The 20,563-nt window shown below is 43.0% G+C and overlaps 1 protein-coding gene and 1 long non-coding RNA gene across 3 annotated transcripts in view; one reads left to right on the forward strand and one right to left on the reverse strand.

Moving 5' to 3' along the window:
* LOC119024467 (1-phosphatidylinositol 4,5-bisphosphate phosphodiesterase zeta-1-like) overlaps positions 1-17,925 on the reverse strand; it is a 43,095-nt gene extending 25,170 nt beyond the window's left edge. Inside the window, exons 1-9 of the mRNA XM_037107308.1 lie at positions 17,780-17,925; positions 12,722-12,917; positions 10,747-10,948; positions 8,254-8,398; positions 7,776-7,928; positions 5,621-5,794; positions 5,290-5,452; positions 3,543-3,659; positions 1,393-1,565 (exon numbers count right to left, since the gene is read on the reverse strand). Of these exons, the coding sequence (XP_036963203.1) occupies positions 1,393-1,565; positions 3,543-3,659; positions 5,290-5,452; positions 5,621-5,794; positions 7,776-7,928; positions 8,254-8,398; positions 10,747-10,948; positions 12,722-12,911 (1,317 nt within the window). The 5' untranslated portion in view covers positions 12,912-12,917; positions 17,780-17,925. The remainder of the gene's footprint in view (positions 1-1,392; positions 1,566-3,542; positions 3,660-5,289; positions 5,453-5,620; positions 5,795-7,775; positions 7,929-8,253; positions 8,399-10,746; positions 10,949-12,721; positions 12,918-17,779) is intronic.
* Positions 17,926-18,052: 127 nt separating this feature from the next.
* On the forward strand, positions 18,053-19,599 carry LOC119024474. Of its 2 annotated transcripts, XR_005076481.1 has the most exons (3): positions 18,053-18,192; positions 18,439-19,034; positions 19,196-19,599. It is a non-coding gene; the product is annotated as an uncharacterized LOC119024474 (long non-coding RNA). The 2 variants fall into 2 exon arrangements; XR_005076480.1 differs by having other exon boundaries at positions 18,439-19,599.
* The last annotated feature ends 964 nt before the right edge of the window (positions 19,600-20,563 follow it).

Below are 20,563 nucleotides of genomic sequence, written 5' to 3' on the forward strand. Positions count from 1 at the left end.
AAGTAGACATACCAAACTATGGCACTTGCTCTTGTACAAGCCAGAGGTCCACATATCTACCTCTTTTTGTGAAAAAAAACAAACATATTTTATTTACAGTGTCATGGAGTGTTACACTACCCACAATCAATTTACCACACCTGCGTTAAGTCATGTCTGCGAGCAACTGCTACCACAGTCGGGTCGCTAACAGAGCAACCACGGTTTCCCTTTCTGACGCGCTGCGCCTCTTTTTCAAACAAAAGGAAGAATGTCCAACGGGCCAGGCAATGTACTAGTGTTTGTGAGTCGCCGAAAAGGAATCATTCATGACCGTTTATGGGATATATTTCCATTTTCCAATTTTCTTTCTTGACTCCTTCATCTCGTGGTCGGTTTGCCTCCCTTCCAGGCTCGAAACTTTTCATATTGGGGTTTTATGAAATGTCAGTGGAGTGAATGATCGGCAAATTCCACAACTGTATTGTCATTTTAGGTGAACTGATCCTTTAAAGTTGTGGCCCGTGACACTGAAAGACTCTGAGACAGTCCCGCAAACAAATATGGCTATTGGTAGTACTCACATACCATATGTACTGACTGTCTACTGTTTGATTTGTTGATTGCCGCCGGGATGTAAAGAGAATCAACTAATCAACAAACATGCTCTTAAAACACGCTGGCCTTCAGAGGGATGATGATTCATGCTGTTTATGAGACTGGTCCCTGCACACCCTCCCCTTCCTGTCCTGCACTAAGTCCCATGTGATCCCAGTCACTTACACATATTTCCTCTGCGGTACAAAGCCTCGTATATCTCTGAGTCGCACCATCAGGTTCTGTAACAAACTGCTGCATCTCTCTAATTGCACCAGGAGAAGTTATCGTGTGAGTGTCGTCCTCATGGCACTCCGAAGAGATGCGACTCGATGTGGCTGTTCTCCGCCGCTTCGTTTCCTCTTCGTCATGTGGCGTGGATACAGAACATTACGAGTGCTGCTATTAGTGTCCCCTAAGATGCTTAAAATAATGGAAAAAAAGGATGATTTATTAATTGGACCTCGGGTCTAATTGCGTTACATCCCCCCTTTCTCTCCTTCCCTTTATTTTCTGAGGGAGATAATCTAATTAAACGAAGGCACTCTCGGTGAGTTTTTTTTTACATCATCGTGGGCTCCCAGCATCCGGCAGGAAAGTATTTATCTGGAGGCAAAGAGCAAGATGCCACATGATCCTGAGATTGTGAGGTATAGACACACTTACTGTAGATGCACACACACACACACACACACACACACACACACACACACACACACACACACACACACACACACACACAGTCCTGTAACATTACACCTTAATCCATAAACCTCCCCAGTGGATCAGTCAGCACTCGACTCTCTGTAGCCGTACCTTGAGCAGCAGGTGTGTGGGTCTGAGACCATGCTGGCTGCAGGTGGGATCAAAGCTCCCCTGATCGGACCTGAGCACCGCCGGCTTCAGGACGTATCCGCAGCCCCCGTTGTCCTGGAAACGGCCGTCATTAAGGTCCATAGGAAAGCCAAGGGACTGGAAATTGAGAGCCACTGCAAAAACACCAAGGGGACAATCTCAGAACAATGAAAACGGGGAGCCACAGAGCAGCGGCAAAGACAATTACGAGAAACAAAAAATGGAGAATGCCTAAAGCTTGCTGAAATAAAATGAGCAGCTTGAGATGATCTCCTGCGCACCTTGTGTTTTTTTTGTTTTTTTTTCTTGTTCTCATTCCGCAGGAGGGAGCCTAAATTATACAATGACTTGAAATGTTTCCATAACAATAGCGTACATTGCATCAGGGACACTTTCACAGTCACCGACTGTGTGATAAGTGCATCTGCGGCGGGTTTTCTTCTGCGCGGCAAAGCTCCGTGTTGGCGCGTGTGCTGCACACACTGCGTCTCCGGGTGAATAGACTGGGAGATAAAGAAAGCGGCAGATGTAATCCTGCTGACAGGTTTGAGCTTGGTCTCTGCAGGGTTGGATTGTAAACACTTTTTTTTTGTTTACAAAAAAACAAAGATAAATATGTGATACATTTATGAAGAAGATGAGAAAAAAAAAACACCTTTAATTTTGTCCTAACCTTCACATTTCTATCTATCTTGTCCTGTGTGTGTGTCACAGGGTCCCCCGCTCATGTAACTGTAATTGATCCACCCAGGCTGCTGCTTTGTACCGCAGTGTCCCGCAACTGTGAAAAGTGCAGTTCACCGTCTGCACAGCTGCCAGCGAGGCACGTCGACGGTTCGCTCAGCGATCAGCAGGGCTGCATGTCAGAATCTGTGGCTGCCTGACTGAGTGATGGAGACAGATTGCGGAGGCTGTGTGAAGACAGGTGAGGGTGACAGGAACACTCGCCAAGACGCCGCCAGACAAATCAGGGTTGTGACTTTAAGTGCATGAGTAATCACGCATCGCCAGAAGCCTAGAGAATGTAAAGTGTGTCACTTATTCTGGGAGGCTGAGTTACTATCAGGAGTACAGGTATGTGGTGCTTGATCCTAAAGAAATGATACGTGAGCGAAAACATTGAGCTGTGACGCAGACGAGGATGTGGTTTAAAGAGGGAGAGAGAGAGAGAAAAAACACAGTGACGAGGGTGTGAGTCAGTTTAGGGAAAGGTGTGATAAGGGCCAGGCGAGGACTTGCTTCTGGGGAAAAACACAGATGAGGTGGTCGGGCTGTGGACTGGAGACAAATGTTCTTTTGTCCAGCCAGTCCAGAGGACACTTGGCCACATTGTCCCCTTTGAAGTCTGACAAGTGCAGTTATCTCCATTTGCAAAAGAAAGAAAAGAAATGAGAAAAAAAAAAGGAAAGAAGGATGGATTGTGTTTTTTTTTTTCCATTTGTGTCGAGAAGTTTCTTTTGTTCCTGTTCAAACTGCTGACTCAAAGGAATCAAAGAAATTCTCTTTTCATATCTGTTTTGAACGGATGCTTCGACCAAAATAGAAACGGAGTTGCAAATAACTTCATGGGCATTTCATTTCCATTTTATAATTTGACGCATTCGTTATTAACTAACATATCGTCCAGTTTAAATACCGATAAATAAAAAGAGTGACTCACACAAATGTTGCTGTTAATCCATTTAGATTATTTTGGCATGAGCTGCAGAGATCTGGAGCTATCTGCAGAAGAGAACTCTGCCTTAGCTTACTAAGCTAACTTAGCTATCCAATGTTGCTGTCGAGCCAGAACAACAATAATATTTACAGCTCTGTCACGAGCACGACTATTATCTCCAAAACTTGGCAGCTCACACCAAAACAAACAAGATGGATGAATAGCAGTACAGGTGGGAGGAAAAGTATGCATGTTTTAGAGTGAACTGCCTCTTTAAGTTTGGAAAATGTTCAACAAAATGTGTGAACGTCAGCATTGTTTGCTCAGTTCACTCCAGATAACACGCACCTGAATAAACGCATATGTGTGTAAATCCATGTGATCATTTATACCATGATGCTCCTGTTATTAGACAGGCATACATCCGCTCTCTCTCTCTCTCACACAGACTCACCGAGCTGTGAGCCGACGTTCCAGAACTCCTGAGGGTTGTAGTTGGACGAAGACGTCCTCGAGCCTGCCGGGTAAATCCTGCTGAGGAACCTCTGGTTGTGCAGAACAAAATCTGCACCTGAGGAGAGAGAGAGAGAGAGAGAGAGGACCCACACACGCTCAAAGGTCAAATGTGTCCTCATACATGACACAACTTCACATCCGTCATCATCATGATCCTGCACAGCACATTTTAGTCAAACTGTCTGATACAGGAAAGCAGATTTACCTACATTCACATGGTCACTGGCTGGAAAAGGCTCCTACTTAATTCTTGTCAAATGGAATTTCCCGGGAAAATGTGAAAAAGATGGAAAGCGTTTGTCCTGATCGGGCTTTGATGCCTGTATAATTATCCCCATTCTGGACCGACTGAAAAGAAACTGGCACACGGCTTCAGTCGGCGTGCGATTGCTGTGTCGATTCCCCGCGGGGACGACAAAGTTGCAGCTTTTACGGCTCCAGCCTAGCTGAGACTCTTCATGGTCGCTGCCAACCAAGCCAGCAGTCTCATAATGGGGCTGTTTGTTTGGAAAAGTGTCATTCCTCCACAGCAGGAGCAGATTTCATCTCTCCACATCACTCTGTTTTTCCAATAGACTGCAGCACGGCAGCATAATGACAGTTCAATTGGTTATCAGTTGATTTGAACCTCTGTGGGCTCTTTCCACATTTCTGGGCTGCTGTGCTTTATTCCCAGTCAAGAGCTCCCCTTTGTCGTATATGTCATGTTTGTCAGGCAAATGTCTTGATTTAAGTGTACAGCCATGCCACACATCATTAGACAGCTTATACTATTGTGATTTTATTCATGCAAACAACAAAACACAACAACAAACATTTCGAACAAACAAACAAGCTTGCAAACTATCATGTACAAAACTCTAGACAAAAACGCTCTTCTCTCATTTCCAAACGTCCACTGGATCCACTTCATTAACATAAGTGATCCAAAACACATTATTCCAGGATTAAATGGTGCGAACGCTTCATCTCTCAAAAATCCCAAGCTTACACTCCAGTCTCCGGATGATTGACGCATCATGTTGCCAATGAGATTTTATCCAGTAATATTTATATATCAGTTTTTAAAGTCATAAACTTTGAAATGATGCAAGTTTATGGAGTTATACGCTCTTTCAATAGGCTGGTTTTTTTCACAGTGGAATGGTTTTTAACCATCTTCTATGCATAACGTTAGTGTAAATATAGACATACATAATTAGAATGAGTTTTGGCCCCTCTTACTTTCAGGCAGATGTATTTTGAGATCATAAAATGACTTTTTTTTGCCAGGCACCAGAATATTTTCTTAGAGAAGCATGTGGCAAATGTTCATTTTCAGTGTTACTGTCATTAAGTCTGAACTTGGGCCATGTAAGAATGTATGATGTGGGGGAGCTAACAGGGAAGGTTACGGGTTTATTTTTGCTTCTAAAACCTGTAGGTGAGAAAAAAAGAAATGATTCACCGTGTGCAAATTCCTACAGATTGCTAGAACGGCTCTCTCTCTGACAGCTTGGGGAAAGAATCCAGCTCATAACCTTTCAAAAGAGCCCAAAACCATGCCTGTACTGTAACTGGTTCAACAACAGCTCTGAATGTACTTTTGGCCAGGCTGGCATAGGTGTTTTTAGGATCATTTTACATACATTACCCAGAAGGAGGACAGGCTGAAATCTCCTTATGCTCCTTGAATAACACTTTACCTGAGGCTTTGGCCAGCTTTCGAGCTTTCTTCTCCGCCATGGATGTGTTTTCATAGGCGTGCTGGTTGTCCTTGGAGTGAGCGAAGCTGACGAACTTGACAGACTTGGTGTACACGACCAGGTTAGATAAGACCTCGGCCACCGCCACCTTCTTCTTCTCCTTCTACTCGTTAGATTGAGGGGAAGAGAGAGGAAGACAAACCAAAGAGAGTCTTCACCAAATTGCAGCCAATCATTAAGAGACCATCTCGTCACCTAACTATCTGCCCTGTAGCTCCTGTACAAACAGTCTATATCTGTCTCTCTGCTTCTCCGCTTCAATCTGACTTACTTTCATCTTTGACCCTGCCTTTCTCGGAGACCAGAACTTTGCTTTGGGCTGCTGATCTTCTTCCTCCTCATCGTCCTCCTCCTCCTCCTCCTCCTCGCCCTCATCTACACTCTCCTCTGCCTCTGTCTTTGGCTTTAGCTTTTTATTCTTGATGAGGATCTTATACTTCAGGTCCTGGCACCCCCACGGAAAGCACACGCAGCATGAACTCACACATGAATAAATGCAAGTGCAAATACTTTGTTACTGTACTTAAGTAGCTTTTTCAGATATCTGTACTTATCCATTGACTTAGTATTTATTGTTCTGACTACTGTTTTACTTTTACATCCTAAATCTTAAACACAATTATATGTACTTTCTACTCCTCACACTTTTTAAAACAGGCTTGCTACTTTACTTTTAATGTAATTTGATTTGATTTCAGCCCATCAGTGCAAAAAACAAACAAACAAAAAAAACCCCATCTGTATTTGACGTCCTGGTAATGAGACTCAACAATCAACTTGAACATATCATATGGATTCTACCTTGAAGATTAACAGTTTTGAATTATATTAAGTCAAGTAAAGAAGTTGAATCGGTTCCTATACCTTTACCAGAGTTGTTCTTAAATTTTTACCCATGGCTCTGTACATCTGCCTGAATGAAGTATGTGTGGACCTTCGCCACCTCCGTGTAGGACGTAAACATCTACACAAGCTCTACGATTTGGCAAAAAAAAAAACATGCAAAGAAGCAGGTGTACTGAATCACTCCATCACTCCATCATCTGCTGCTGCATCTCACCATCCCATCTCTAAAAATTTGTCGGCGCTCCACAGGGTTCTTTATGCAGATGAGCAGCAATATGCAAAAAAAGTACCAAACATCATGGTCTGGACTTGGAAGCAGCTCCGGGGTAAGCCACACGACAGGAAGTCACCCTCTCAGCTCCACATACCGTTTGCACAGGCAAGATATGCCAAAAATAATTACAGATCTGCCAACATTAACAACCTGTGAGAGTCCATATAGTATGAAAATTATAAGCTTCCTCTGGCACAGCACTCTTTCATTTTTCATCGCTGCTGCACAAAATGATACAGTCTGGAGAGCTTTGCTCATGTTGATGTAATTTAGGATATTATATGGGGGTTCTTGTTGAGAAATTATGTTTATGGATAAAATAAAATAAAGTTGAGTAATAACTTCTTAATTGACTAGCTTAAAAATAATCATTCAATAGCATGACGTAATGGAAGCATGCAGAAAAGAACATTCCATCATTCGTGTGGCTTTGACAATTTGGTAAACAGATTTAAAACCTCTCATTTTGAGCAGTCAGAGTGGCGTATAAGATAATGAACGGTTCTGAGTACGACCGACTTCGTAATTGGATGTGTGAAGCTGCATGGATGTGACACAGGAACCCCGATCCAGAGTTCAAGTTGTTGCTGGGGGTTAAAATGAAATGGGGGTCAAGATGAAACCGCACATGCTCCTCTGTAAGCCTCCACTTCCAGAGACATAAAGATAAAAAAAAAACAATAAAAGGAATAAAACCTTATGAAAACTCATTTTTTGCAGTTAATTCTGAAGCAGCAGAAGTCGGAGGCAGCAAAGAAGCTCCGGCGAGACGGAGTGCATTCATCCACCCTGAGAGAAAAAAAAACCCCTTCATCCTTCTTGTCATATTCAGTAGACAGGAGTGACTGCACCGGGCCAGCCTCTCAGTCAAGGGTTTAGGCAGACGCTTCCAGTGGAGAAGTCGCAACTCAAACGGGGTAATCTAAATGAACAATCGGCTCAAGCGCCTCTGCGCGCTTAAAAATGATGGACACTTCTCAGGATCAACCAAATCACATCAGATTTTCGTGAATCTTGGCGATTAAAGAGGTTTGCAAATGCAGACGTCCATCTACCCGTCTGGTCCCTGTGGAGAAGAGAGGCGAAGGAAGCCTCGGAAAGAGACTAATGAGGCCCTTCGTGACGACGAGAGGGTCTCATTTTCTCCTTGTTTTGCTTTGCTATGACAGACGATGAGGATTTAGCCATACAAATGCTTCTCATCATATCATCCCCCTGCCTGCACCGGCAGCTCTGACATTAAAAACAGATTCTGCTTCCGATTTGCAAGCTCGGATTGGCGAGCGCCCGTGTCTCTGAGCCTTACATTCGGGCTTGGGAGGTCTCCAGAGGTTGGGTGAGCCAAGGGAGTTCTCAGCAGCTTGTCCCCGAGGACAGAGACGAGGTGGTGGGCCATGACCTCCTGCTGCTCCTGGGAGCAATGGTTTTCCAGTGACAGGATCACGGGGTAGGCAGACACCTGTCAAGAGATAATCACACAACACACACGCAAGCAAAAAAAAAAAAAAGTCACGATTCAATCCTCATTTTCAACAATTAGCATCAACCTAGATCTGCAGCCCTCTCTGCAGGCTCTAAATACTCCAGATACATCACAGAGAACGGCCTGAACCGCCCCAATCAAAGACAACTTGCAAGCAAAGCGTTCCTATCAGAGATGCTATTAATTAGAGCAAATGCAGCTAAGCAGGGGCTCCCGGGGCCTTCAGAGGCGGCGGTGAGCGCTGAGTCAGACGCCTGGGGCACGACTCCGGGATATACATGTCAAGCAACATACTACACACCTCAAAGGCGTGTTGCGCCACAGTGGTGATGACATCCTTAAAGAGTATCTTGGTGGTCAGGGTGTAGCCATGGTAGACTACAGGCTCCATATCGGGCCCATCCCAGCAGTCAATCTCCAGGCAGCGGCAGCCTTTCCTCAGAGCACTGTCGCACACACAAACACACACACACGGAGACACATGTAAACACACTGAGCTTATAATGCACCGCGTCAGACGTTAGCTGTAGAGTCGAGGCGCACACTGAGGTTCTGACGTTCTCACAGGTCAAGCCAACACACACGCCACATACATGCTCGCTGCAATGCGTGGCAAACAGCGCAATCAATTTATTCCTCTACACCAGGGTCTGCCGCTCGTTTAACACCAGAGAGGGCTGATTACGTTACGTTTCCATTTCTGCGCCGTCTCTATACAGAGCTAAGGTTTACACAGAACGAGATGTATCTTCTTTGTATAATATATTTGTTTGCTGTTGGTTGTGGAGAAAAATGACATCACTTTCACAGCAGGAGGGGTGCAACAGAAAAATAAAAAATCACTTTGGCAATGATACATTTTCTTGCAACCCTGATGCAAAGTGATATCACTCTGGAGTGGCTTCTGCTTCTTTTTTTGGAAATCAGACATTTCTGCCAGTTAATTGGAGTTTGTGTATTTTGTTCATTCCTCAGCTATGTATCTCTTCTTTCGGTCACAGAAATGCCACGATTGTCTCGCTTTAAGCTGTGCATTACAGAGTTGCTTTGTAACCCCACCGCAATTCTGAGAAATGTAGTATCATCTTGCAAACTCAGACTGAATGGATGACTGGACAGCACATCAACTGGTACGTATATTTTTATTTTTTTTCCTCTCATTTTTGTATGTTGTCTGTGTTGTTATCTTCTTAATTATATTTTTGTATTTAATGGCACAGACCAGTCAACAGGATAGAGTGTTTTTTTATTATCTTTTTTTTTTTTTTTTTTACAAAATATGTCATATCCCATTTGCATTAAATGTTTTCTGTAAGTGTGACACCACTGGATATTCTTAAGGAGACCTGGGGAGGATTTCCAGCATTTGAGGAGAAGTTGGGACATCTCCTGCTGTGATTGTGGCAACCGAAACAGGTATTTTAAGCGTGAGCATGATCTTTTCCCTAATCCAAAGTGTTTTTTTGTGCTGAAACCAGATCACAAGAGCAGCACTGTCACAACACAGAAAAATAAACATAATTCAAAGACCGAACTAGAGCTCGGAAGCGACGAGCTTAGTTTGGCAGGAAGACTTTTCGTGGGTGTACTTTTTGTATACGGTTTAAACGCATATGTAATGTCTTTTATGACCATTAAATGTGCTGTATGTGTATTTCTGACAGAACTAGGCTATCCATCTACATCTCCAGCTACTTCTGTTCTTTACGCTGACAATGGCCTGACTCCAGCTTTATGCACAGACATGAGAGTAGTATTGATCTTTTTCATCCAGCTCTTGATAAAACAATAAATGAGTGTAACTGTCACATTAGCAAAGCGGTGAGGACTCGAATGCAGATGCAGACGCAGGCAGATTGAAAAGGAAACAGGAATGCAGGAGGGAAACAGACCACTGAGGAGCACAAGAAGATATCACGACAAAATGAAGCAGGAAATAACTGACCGAAGACCAAAATCATGAAATGTTTTGCCAAATTCTTGAACTACTCCTTTACCTCCTGTATGCCACCAGCACTCAAGTGGGCACCACAAGTGTGAAACGTTGGAGCTGTTCATTAAATCTATAAAAGACACAGTCAGTATTTTTAGAACTAAAATGTTTTGAGTGTATACGACTGACAGCCTCCTTCGCCATTTCCTTGTTTCACAGTTTGCAGGCTCTCGATCCTCTTGTATGTCTCCACCCACCCACCTGTGGAGGTACAGGGATATCTAAAAAAAAAAAAAGTCACCTTTCTACTCATGCCACTCTGCTCTCCTCTCTCGATGATTATTTCATTATCTAAGTAAACCAGAGCTTCCAGGCCGCTGGTTTGGAGGGTTCCACTCCACCAGACGGCCCGGGCACTCAGCACTTTCACAGGGACCGTAAATACAGCACTTCTGCTGCCATCAGCCCCTTTTGTAATCACCTCCATTACCTCATAAAGGGCCCACAGCAATTTTACCGTCTGCCTCAGCACATGAGTGGGTCAATGAAATGAGAGGAAAAGAGGATATCCAGATAACACACATGTAGGTCTGAAGGAGATACTTGGGAGAGAAGACAAGAGTGTGTTGAGAGGCATTTTAGATGTGTATCAGATCAAAATGGGGTTTAAATTGGCCTTATCACTTGTTTTAAGCTACAATTAGTTGATGTCGGCCAATTCCAGGTAGAATTGACTTGATTTGCATAGATATACGACCCACATTTTTGCATACTGTATATTTCAAACACAAGTTTGACACAAGTGTCAGGACTTTTGACGATTCAAAGACACAAGCTGTGCCATTTTCTGTAACTCCCTACCACACGTAGGCATCCAGGTGGCTCTTTCCCACTAGCTGATCTCCGGTCAGGTAGGTGTTGTGTGATGAGGAGATGAAGTAGCTGCTGAGAGGCTGGTCCATGTCTTGGTACACTGACGCGTGGGCCCGGTCGAACACGCAGCAGTCTTTGGACTCCATGTACCTGAGGAAGCCTTCAAACGTCATGGACCTGTTTTCTCTGGCTGGAGGAGGGAGCAGAAAAAATAAAAAAGACTCTGTCAGTGACAGCGCACAAAAAAAGGGCTGCAGTAGATGGCTGAAGCAAACATTCGGTCTCTAGAGTTTAAAATTTCAAACAAATCACAGATAGCATCACAAGTAGGAGGCTACAGGCATTAAAGTTACTCTGGGAAGCTGTAGCCATGGATGTATTAGGACAAACTGGATACAGTGTCAGAGGCACTGCTAAGTCCATTCCTATCAGTGTTGCCCAGTGGTGCATGAAGCCATGCTGTAGCTGAACACAGTGCTGCTCTATGCTAAATGTCCCACAATTACAACACTAACACACTGTGTTTAGCAAGTGCGGCATTATACTGTCTTAGTTCATCTTGTTACTAGTCTGGTCTGGCAGCATGACACTGTACCAAGTGCCAATGTTATAATGTAGTGAAATAAACATATATAATATTGTTATAGCTGTATTGTAGCTATGATGTAGCCTTCCATCTGTGTTCAAGTGCACCTGTGAAGAACTCAGTTGCTGAAAGGTGATCAACCACAACACTGTTGCTTCCGTTTATGAATTCAGTTTCATTGTTTATTACAGATCACGTTTGAGAGGATCAGTTTGGGCAAATGTTGAGCAAGAACTGGGTCGGAAAGCATCAGTCCAGTCCAGAAAAACACTGGTCAGAAGGTGAACATGTTGACGGGTGTCACTAATGATGTGTTCCCACTGCAAGATGTTCTCTAGTTACCGTGTTAATATCTGCTGATCACAAAGCACAGTTGAAGCTTGTTTGTCTCTCAGGGGCTTGGATCATGATCGAATGAAATTATCAGATTTAATCCTTTGGGCACCATGTAAAAGAATTTCATGGTGAACCATCCAGTAAATGTTGAGATTTTTCAGTCTGGAACAAAGGAGAGGACAGACCTGCAGAACAATTGCCAGATCTCGGGTCCTGCAACCACAGCTAAAAACAAGCTCCATCATGATACTATACATTTACTTCTACATCCTACTGTGTTACTATTACTGTTTATTAGTAGGTCGTGATTTCGGCTGAAGTAAAAGACGCAACTTCTGTTAAGCTTCAAGTCAAGATCAAGTGACATTTGAAAACACAAAAGTAAAGGTGGATTCAACTAGAAGGGGCAAGTCAATAACAACTCCACACGTACACTGTAAAGAAACATCCAACAAAAAAAATCACAAGACATTTTAGCACAACTACATCCCACGTGGGTGAACTACTTCCAGGGTCTTATGCATGCCGTTTCGCTGTCATGGCTTGTGGGGCACTTGATGGAACTGAGCTATCGTTAACAAAAATTGCTTTAAGCATTTTCTACTGTTACGAGTCCCTGATGTCTGCAGCAAAATAGGTTAAACCTAAATACTGCACCTTGTGGACCTGCATTTATATCCTATATACAAGTGATAGATTTGCTGAAGCAGATATACAGCAGTATAATTATGGTACACGTGCCAGAAGAGCTACAAAAAAAAAAAAAAAAATGCTGGGTCTTAATTGTGTTGTTTTTCTCAACATCTGGTCTACTAGTTCATTGATGTGCCTGACTCTTCCATTTTCCTTCTGTCAATTCGACCCACTGCCTGTGGACTTACAGCAATCACTCTGTCAGCCGGGCACCACCGGAGCTCTTCTGTGTTAGCATCATTACATGGCAGTCCTCAAAGAACACACTATTATTATTTTATTTTTCTTTACCGCATGGTAATGAGCAGCGAGCAGCCCGGCATGGTAGACAGCTCTCCCTTCACCTACCTGTCTCTTCAATCTCATATCTATCAATCAGACCCTCTGCCGTCTCCTCATTTGCTGTGAGCTCCATCTGCTCCTTGTGGAGGAACCTGAGGAGGGCGCAGGCGGGCAAAGTCGTCTGGCCCAAGGCGTAGCATTGGTGCAGATGTTGGATTTCAGCTCTCCTGGAGGAGGGGGCCTTGCTTTTCTTCATCTTGCCCTGCGAACGATCATCACAGCATCTTAAACCCGCCTGTCGTCAATCCCATTCAGTTATTCTTTCCAGTTTATATGAAATCAAAATGAATATCTGAGATGAGTATGTGCCTGCTACTGATTTATTTAGGGCTCGTGCTGTTTCCGCGACACTGAATATCGGTCACGACGGCGTCAGGCAGATGAGAAACGTCGAATGCGGGTCCATTTAAAGAACAGTACTCGAGATTTTTTCTTTACAGCGCCATCTTGTAGATATTTTAAACACTAGTAAGGGTTTCAAAGACACAGCACTCCATTTGCTCTCTAAAAATAGGAAATGGTGAATAGAAATGTCAACTTCGAGATGCATCCCAGCTTTCACTCGAGCTCACTGCTGATGTTCCTCGTTTTCAGACTCTAGTAGCATTAGAGAGGATCCGAGAGAAGCCAGGGCCTTCGCTTCGCACAAGGTTCTCCCATCTCCTCCCGCTCCCCCTCTCCACTCTGTGTCTCTTACTTCCATGAAATGCTAAGGGAACGTCTGCGCGACTCTCATTTTAGTCCCTCTCCTCTCCTTGTTGTTCTCCCCGTCGGTGTGACAAAAGCGCCTCTGACTCTTCCCACTGCCTTTATGAGCGTCGCTCGCCCTCCGTACCTTTCATCTCTCTGCTCTGCAGCCCCTGACAGTTGAGACGTACGCCTAAGCCAGTGCTGTCACTGGGTACCCTACAGTGGGCCGGCCTCCCGCTGCATCTGTCGCATCAGCGCGAGCAACACCACCGGCTCCGCCATCACCACAAACGTAATAAAATTTGCCTACTGCAAACGTAATACTGAATTTCCTGCAAATGTAATAACTATTACATTTGCAGGAAATTATTACATATGTGGGAAAGTGAAAATCTGTAAATGTAATAACTTCCCACAAATGTAATATGAGACAAAATAATGATCTTTGTGGTTGTTGTTGTTTATTTGTTTACTTATAAACCTGCCAATAGTGACTGAATGTTGACAAGCAACCTGCAGGTCAGGTGGGGCAGGTCAGAAAGTGACAGAGCAGTGTTCTAAGTTATTAATAACACACACACACACACACACACACACACACACACACACACACACACACACAGGTCATGCTCATAATTTTAAGGGCTATGGCTACAAGCCTATGCTGGTGGCTTATGAGAGCCAATGTTTGAACCATTTAAGCTAGAAGATCCGCGGTTTGCGTCCCGGTTAGGACGCCTGGGATCTTTCTGTGTGGAGTTTGTATGTTCTCCCTGTGCAGCGTAGGTTTTCACCGGGTACTCCGGCTTCCTCCCACAGTCCAAAAACATACTGAGGTTAATTGATTATTCTAAATTGTCCGTAGGTGTGAATGAGAGTGTGCCTGGTTGTTTGTCTCTATGTGTAGCCCTGTGATAGACTGGCGACCTGTCCAGGGTGTCCCCTGCCTTCGCCCTAAGTCAGCTGGGATACGCTCCAGCCCCCCCGCGACCCTGCAGAGGATTAAGCGGCGTACATATAATGTACAGATAATGGATGGATGGATGGATATCAAAAGCCAAAAACTTGAATAGATAGTCCATTCTTTGAAGTACGCCTAATGAAAACATTTGTCAAGATTTAAGACTGGTCCATGTTCTTTTTGATAGTAACATGGACCAAGACTGTCTGAACACTGACAATTAAAGTCTTGCAAATAAATAATGACTGTAACTTAAATTAATCTACCATTGTGAATGCAGGAAAGTGAGAATTGCCATGTAGGCTACCGTAAGTAACAGAAAAATTCCCAATGTTACATTATGTTACATTATTTTAAATAAACGGCCTTTCAATTAAGTGTGATGTAATTGTTGATGATTTGTTGCTGCAAATAAATGAATGAATGGGTATGCACCACCACTCTGCCAATCAGAACAAAGAAGACGCACTGACAGGCTACAACTTTGGCAGAACTTTTCACCCCTTTCCCGGTAAGTCAGCATGATGTATTTTGTATCGATGAATTCATTGAAATCTCAAGATATATGATGGTTTCGCAGTAGTTTTAAAGCTCAGTCCGCTATATTGTCAAAAGTGTCCCTCTTGTATTTTTTTCCTCTTATGTAGCATGATACTCCAACATAATTAGCTGCACCACATGCCAGCTTAAATAAAGGTCTATAGTCACTTCGCGGTAAAACAGCAACAACTTTTCACTCCTTACCCGGTCAGCAAGCATGATGTATTTGGTGTCAATGGATTCGTTGAAATCTCAAGATTCATATAATACCGCTGGTTTTGCGCTACCTTAAAAATTGAGTCCGCTAGATTGTCAAACGTGTCGATGTAGCATTTTTTTCATGCAAAGTTACGTGTTTAATGCGTATTATATTGCAACTTGCCCAATTGCACACTAGATATAAAGTGCTATTTTAATTGCACAATTCTCAATACATTTTACAATAATTAAAAACCAACAATGGTAATTTTATAATACAGAGAGAACTAGAACAGAAATATAAAGTGCTTGTTGAATTGCACATTGCTCTACTGCCTAAGAATAAAAGATGATAGAATTGCAGACTTATTACATACTACAATAATTCATTAACAGTTATAATTTGTGAGTACCCAACTATGTGGACATGTAAAAATTAAACATTATAATATACAATAGATAATAACACACAACAAATCAGCAGCAGTGGACAAGTTAAAAATGATCACAATTAGTGGCAACAGGTTTGATTTTCCAAAGTTTAAGATGCTTGGAAAATGAAGCAATAGTGGGTAGATCAGGCACTTGGTGTGGAGTTCCAAGAATTTGCCGCTCGATAGGAAAAAGTTGCTTGACCAAAAGTACTTCTCCTTAAAAGAACAGTGCAATCACCCCTAGAGCCTGCTCACTTTCCTGCATTCACAATGGTAGATTAATTTAAGTTACAGTCATTATTTATTTGCAAGTCTTTAATTGTCAGTGTTCAGACAGTCTTGGTCCATGTTACTATCAAAAAGAACATGGACCAGTCTTAAATCTTGACAAATGTTTTCATTAGGCGTACTTCAAAGAATGGACTATCTATTCAAGTTTTTGGCTTTTGATATCCATCCATCCATCCATTATCTGTACATTATATGTACGCCGCTTAATCCTCTGCAGGGTCGCGGGGGGGCTGGAGCGTATCCCAGCTGACTTAGGGCGAAGGCAGGGGACACCCTGGACAGGTCGCCAGTCTATCACAGGGCTACACATAGAGACAAACAACCAGGCACACTCTCATTCACACCTACGGACAATTTAGAATAATCAATTAACCTCAGTATGTTTTTGGACTGTGGGAGGAAGCCGGAGTACCCGGTGAAAACCTACACTGCACAGGGAGAACATGCAAACTCCACACAGAAAGATCCCAGGCGTCCTAACCGGGACGCAAACCGCGGATCTTCTAGCTTAAATGGTTCAAACATTGGCTCTCATAAGCCACCAGCATAGGCTTGTAGCCATAGCCCTTAAAATTATGAGCATGACCTGTGTGTGTGTGTGTGTGTGTGTGTGTGTGTGTGTGTGTGTGTGTGTTATTAATAACTTAGAACACTGCTCTGTCACTTTCTGACCTGCCCCACCTGACCTGCGGGTTGCTTGTCAACATTCAGTCACTATTGGCAGGTTTATAAGTAAACAAATAAACAACAACAACCACAAAGATCATTATTTTGTCTCATATTACATTTGTGGGAAGTTATTACATTTACAGATTTTCACTTTCCCACATATGTAATAATTTCCTGCAAATGTAATAGTTATTACATTTAACTTTTTATGAAGTTGCGGCAACCAGAGCATGTACGAAGCACATATATGTTATACTATACACTATACAGAGAAGACCCAGGTGCTCCACATGTAAGAAAATGCATCAAAGAGGGAAGAAAATATTTGAAAAGAAAATGTAAATCACAGTTGCTAAATAATCATTTTGTTTCATTATTAAAATTAGTCATCACTACAAAGTCAAACGGCAGTCGTTAGAAAAGCCAGCGTGGGAAACGCTGGAAAAACAGACAGAGAGGAGGAAAACACGCGGACTAAATACACAGGAGGCTAATCAGGGACGGGTGAAACTAATCAGGACGGTCGCAGGGGAGGGAAAACAAGACGCAGGGCAGGAAGCAACAGGACGCAACACATGAAGACGAATCTCACAAAATAAAACAGGAAATAACAACTAAAACAAAAACCGAAACCAAGTATTTCCTCCTTTGTTTGATACACCCTCTTATATCTGGAGTTATAGGATTGCCTCAGACACTTTTTCCGATTTTCAAGAGCATTTGTTTTATCACAATTGTTTTAATCTAAATTGTAATCCACAGAAGCAGCCAATCATCTCCTGTTTCCACTGAACACACTTTAACTGCACTGTTCAACCTTAAACTTCTCTTTCAACTATGTTTACTGTTTGGTGGTTTGTTGTTTTATCATTTTGCACATGTATTTGTATATTTAGCTAGTTTTTGTATATATTCATCTGGTATTTTATTTATAACTTGGCTTTTATAATGTCTTATACTTGCATCATGCACTGCCTGCGAGTCTGACACAACATCTTGTCCACTATATTTACTGGTACGTGTATGTGACATGACTAAATCTCTGACTCTTTCTTGAAAAAAAAAAAACAACCCCGAGGTGGTTAAATGTGTGTAAAATAGCAAACAACTCACTGACCCCAAGAAAGTTAAGGCTCATGTAAGATGTGGATCGATGTTTTTTCTCACTTTTAAACTTAGCTAGCATAACTGATTCCTGAGGAGAAAGTTAGCTGGATGCAACTCCAGTGGGCTGGAATTGCTCAGTGTACTCAATAAAACATCACGTAAACAACAGCCTACCTTAGATGCTGGCGGTCTTTGAGCCTTGGTTAGTATGGATATTTAGTAAACAGGAAATCAGCGGGGTATACAAGCGCTCAAAAATAATCTGTCTTTCTCTGAAGGTTTCTGGGGAAGCACGGGAAGTTGTTGCCATGGTGACAAAACATTCTGATTCTATGCACATGTTGTGTTAGAAAAAAAAAAAAACCAAACGCTGAAGATCACGAGTGCGCTGCATACAGCCCTCACTGAAGTACAGCAGAGGTAGAGATTAAAACTCAGCCCGTGTCTGTCTTCCTCTCGTTTCTTTTTCAGACGCGAGTTGGTGGACTTGTCGGTAGGAGACAGTCAGAACAGAGACAGAACAGAGCAGAGCGTGTGAAGAAAGAAAGGTTGCCTTCATGTTTCTGCCTGGTGAAAAACTGTCTGGGGTGAGTGAAAGGTCTTTTCCTTTCATATCTTTTTTGACAAAGCTACTGTATCTCACACCGCAGTGATGAAATATACACAGTTAAGGCCAAGCTAAGTCAACCTATACTGGTCGTGTTTTCACCGTCGAGGTTGTGTTTTCAGCCCTTCACAGAGATCAGGATTGCCATTTATCTCTGTTTGTTCCCACATGTGCCTCATGCCTCCTGAACTTTCATTCATTATCCACAACCGCTTATCCTTTGCAGGGCTGCAGCCAATTCCAGCTGACATCCCGATCCCAAGGCTGAGTACTGCAAAGCACAAAAGGCAAATTCAGAATTTGGAAGATATTTTGATTTCTTAGTAAACAGACTTTGTGCACTGTGTGGCGGTGGGGGAGAAATTTTAATCAGAAGAGAAAAATCTTCTTTGATTGAGGCTCAACTCTCACTGTTTTAATGACTGAAAAACACAAAGGACAGCACAGTTTCAGTTTTGTTCATATTTGATGGACCGTGACACCTTTTTAGCATCAAACTGTGTTTTAGTATCCTCTACAGAGAGCATTCATGGATCTCGTGAAAATCAAAAACGTCTCTCCACCAAGAAAAATCTTTATCGTTCTTTGTTGTTTTTTCTCACACCGAAACAAACTCACCAGACACAGCTGATGTCAGCAGTGTTTACATTAAACTCTTCAGGAGCAGCCATTTTTGTTTTAAAATGAACAGTCGCTTCTCTCGCTGCCAGTGGTTCCTCAAAAGATGCTGATTGGTTCAATGCCATTGTGGTAAGAAACAAGGGGATATAGCTTGAAGCCTGACATGATGAATCTACAAAATGACATGACCACATGATCAAGGTATTGGAAATATTTCCAATAAATGAAGATAGTTATTTGTGGTTCTTTTGCTCCCATACAATCCGGCTGACACATTGTAACTCAGTGGTGAATCGGGAAACAAACAAAATATAGAAATTGATGGTAGACTTGGGTTTTGTCTGTTGTCTGTCTTCACTCAGATATGAAACGGCAGTGGTGTTGTGATATATCAGATCAGTCTGATCTGATCTGCCACAGAGTCCAATCAATAACTGAGGGGGTGGACAGAACAGAGACTGACAGAACAGAGAATTAGTATGATGGCAACCTGGATGCGAGAGGACGCTGGCACGAATATCGCAGCTTCTCAATCCGTAGCAAATCTGCTTTTTGTTGGAGAAAGAAAGCCACGTTGTCTCTACAGGCTCTTGGGCTGCACTGATCAGCTGTTGGCCCGGCGATCAGCTATTGGCCTAGCAACACTAACTTTCAAACCGACGTACTCAATACTCTGTGAGCTGTCCATCGTTGCTCCGTTGGTCCTGCCTCCACCACAACCTCAGGCTTATTCACCGCCTAGTTACACATGCAGATACAAACTTTTTTTTTAAAAAAACAACTATTATAATAATCCGTCTAGATGATTGTGTGCACTTTGCACATGTACAGTTCTCTTTGAGTGCTGTCTATTTCATCAGTTGATCCAGTTCAAAATTACTTGTGATTTCCTGCGTGCAGCATGTTAAACTGAAGCACTGGCAACCTGGAATGTGCGCTACAGGCTGCACTGCTGCCTGAATACATCATGCTAATAAATGCTGATAGTCTATGGAGCGGTGGAGATCGACTTCCGTGATAATAATTTCATGGAATAAAGTCCAAATCCTCAAAAATGTCAAAGCCTCACTGGATGAAAGTGTGAATACATCATGAAAATGAGTCTACGCAACAGTCAGTGGAGCTCAGAGAACATCTCCACTGATTCCGTGCTGGTTGTTTTAGCAAGTTTGACAAGAGCTTCCTCCCTGGTTGTCTGCGTAAATCTGAATGTTATTGGTGTGGTGTGAATCACTGGTGCACAACAATAGTCATTGCCTAGTCATAGTCCAGCAGAGTCATTCCTGTCTACACCAGGCTGTAATGGCTCGGCCTTGGGCCTGTCAGAACCATTGAGCACACAAGTTTGATGTGATAATTCCCAGGCAGTGAACATGAGGCCCTGTGTATGGCCCCTGTCTCTGCCTCGCTGCACCTCCCTCTGCACAGTCGGTTAGCCAGATTCATCTGGGAGCGAGCGGTGTTGTTGTGTATGGAGCCATTGTTTTTTGCTTCCGCGCTCGTGTGTATATGTGCATACTGAAAGGGTCGATGGCGAAAAAAAATAAAAGATCTGTACGTGTGTTGTGTGTGTGTGTGTGTGCGTGCGTGTGTGTGTGAGAGAATGCAGCTTTACACATGTGGAGCTCAGATGCACCCGCAGGCTTGGGGGTCCGTGCCGCTCTGTGTGGGAAAAAATCACATCTCTTTGCTCCGTATCCCATTTTGATGTGCAGAGATGATGGTTTTAT

The sequence above is a fragment of the Acanthopagrus latus genome, chromosome 8, assembly GCF_904848185.1.
Source record: "Acanthopagrus latus isolate v.2019 chromosome 8, fAcaLat1.1, whole genome shotgun sequence".
In the NCBI taxonomy this organism is placed as follows: domain Eukaryota; kingdom Metazoa; phylum Chordata; class Actinopteri; order Spariformes; family Sparidae; genus Acanthopagrus; species Acanthopagrus latus.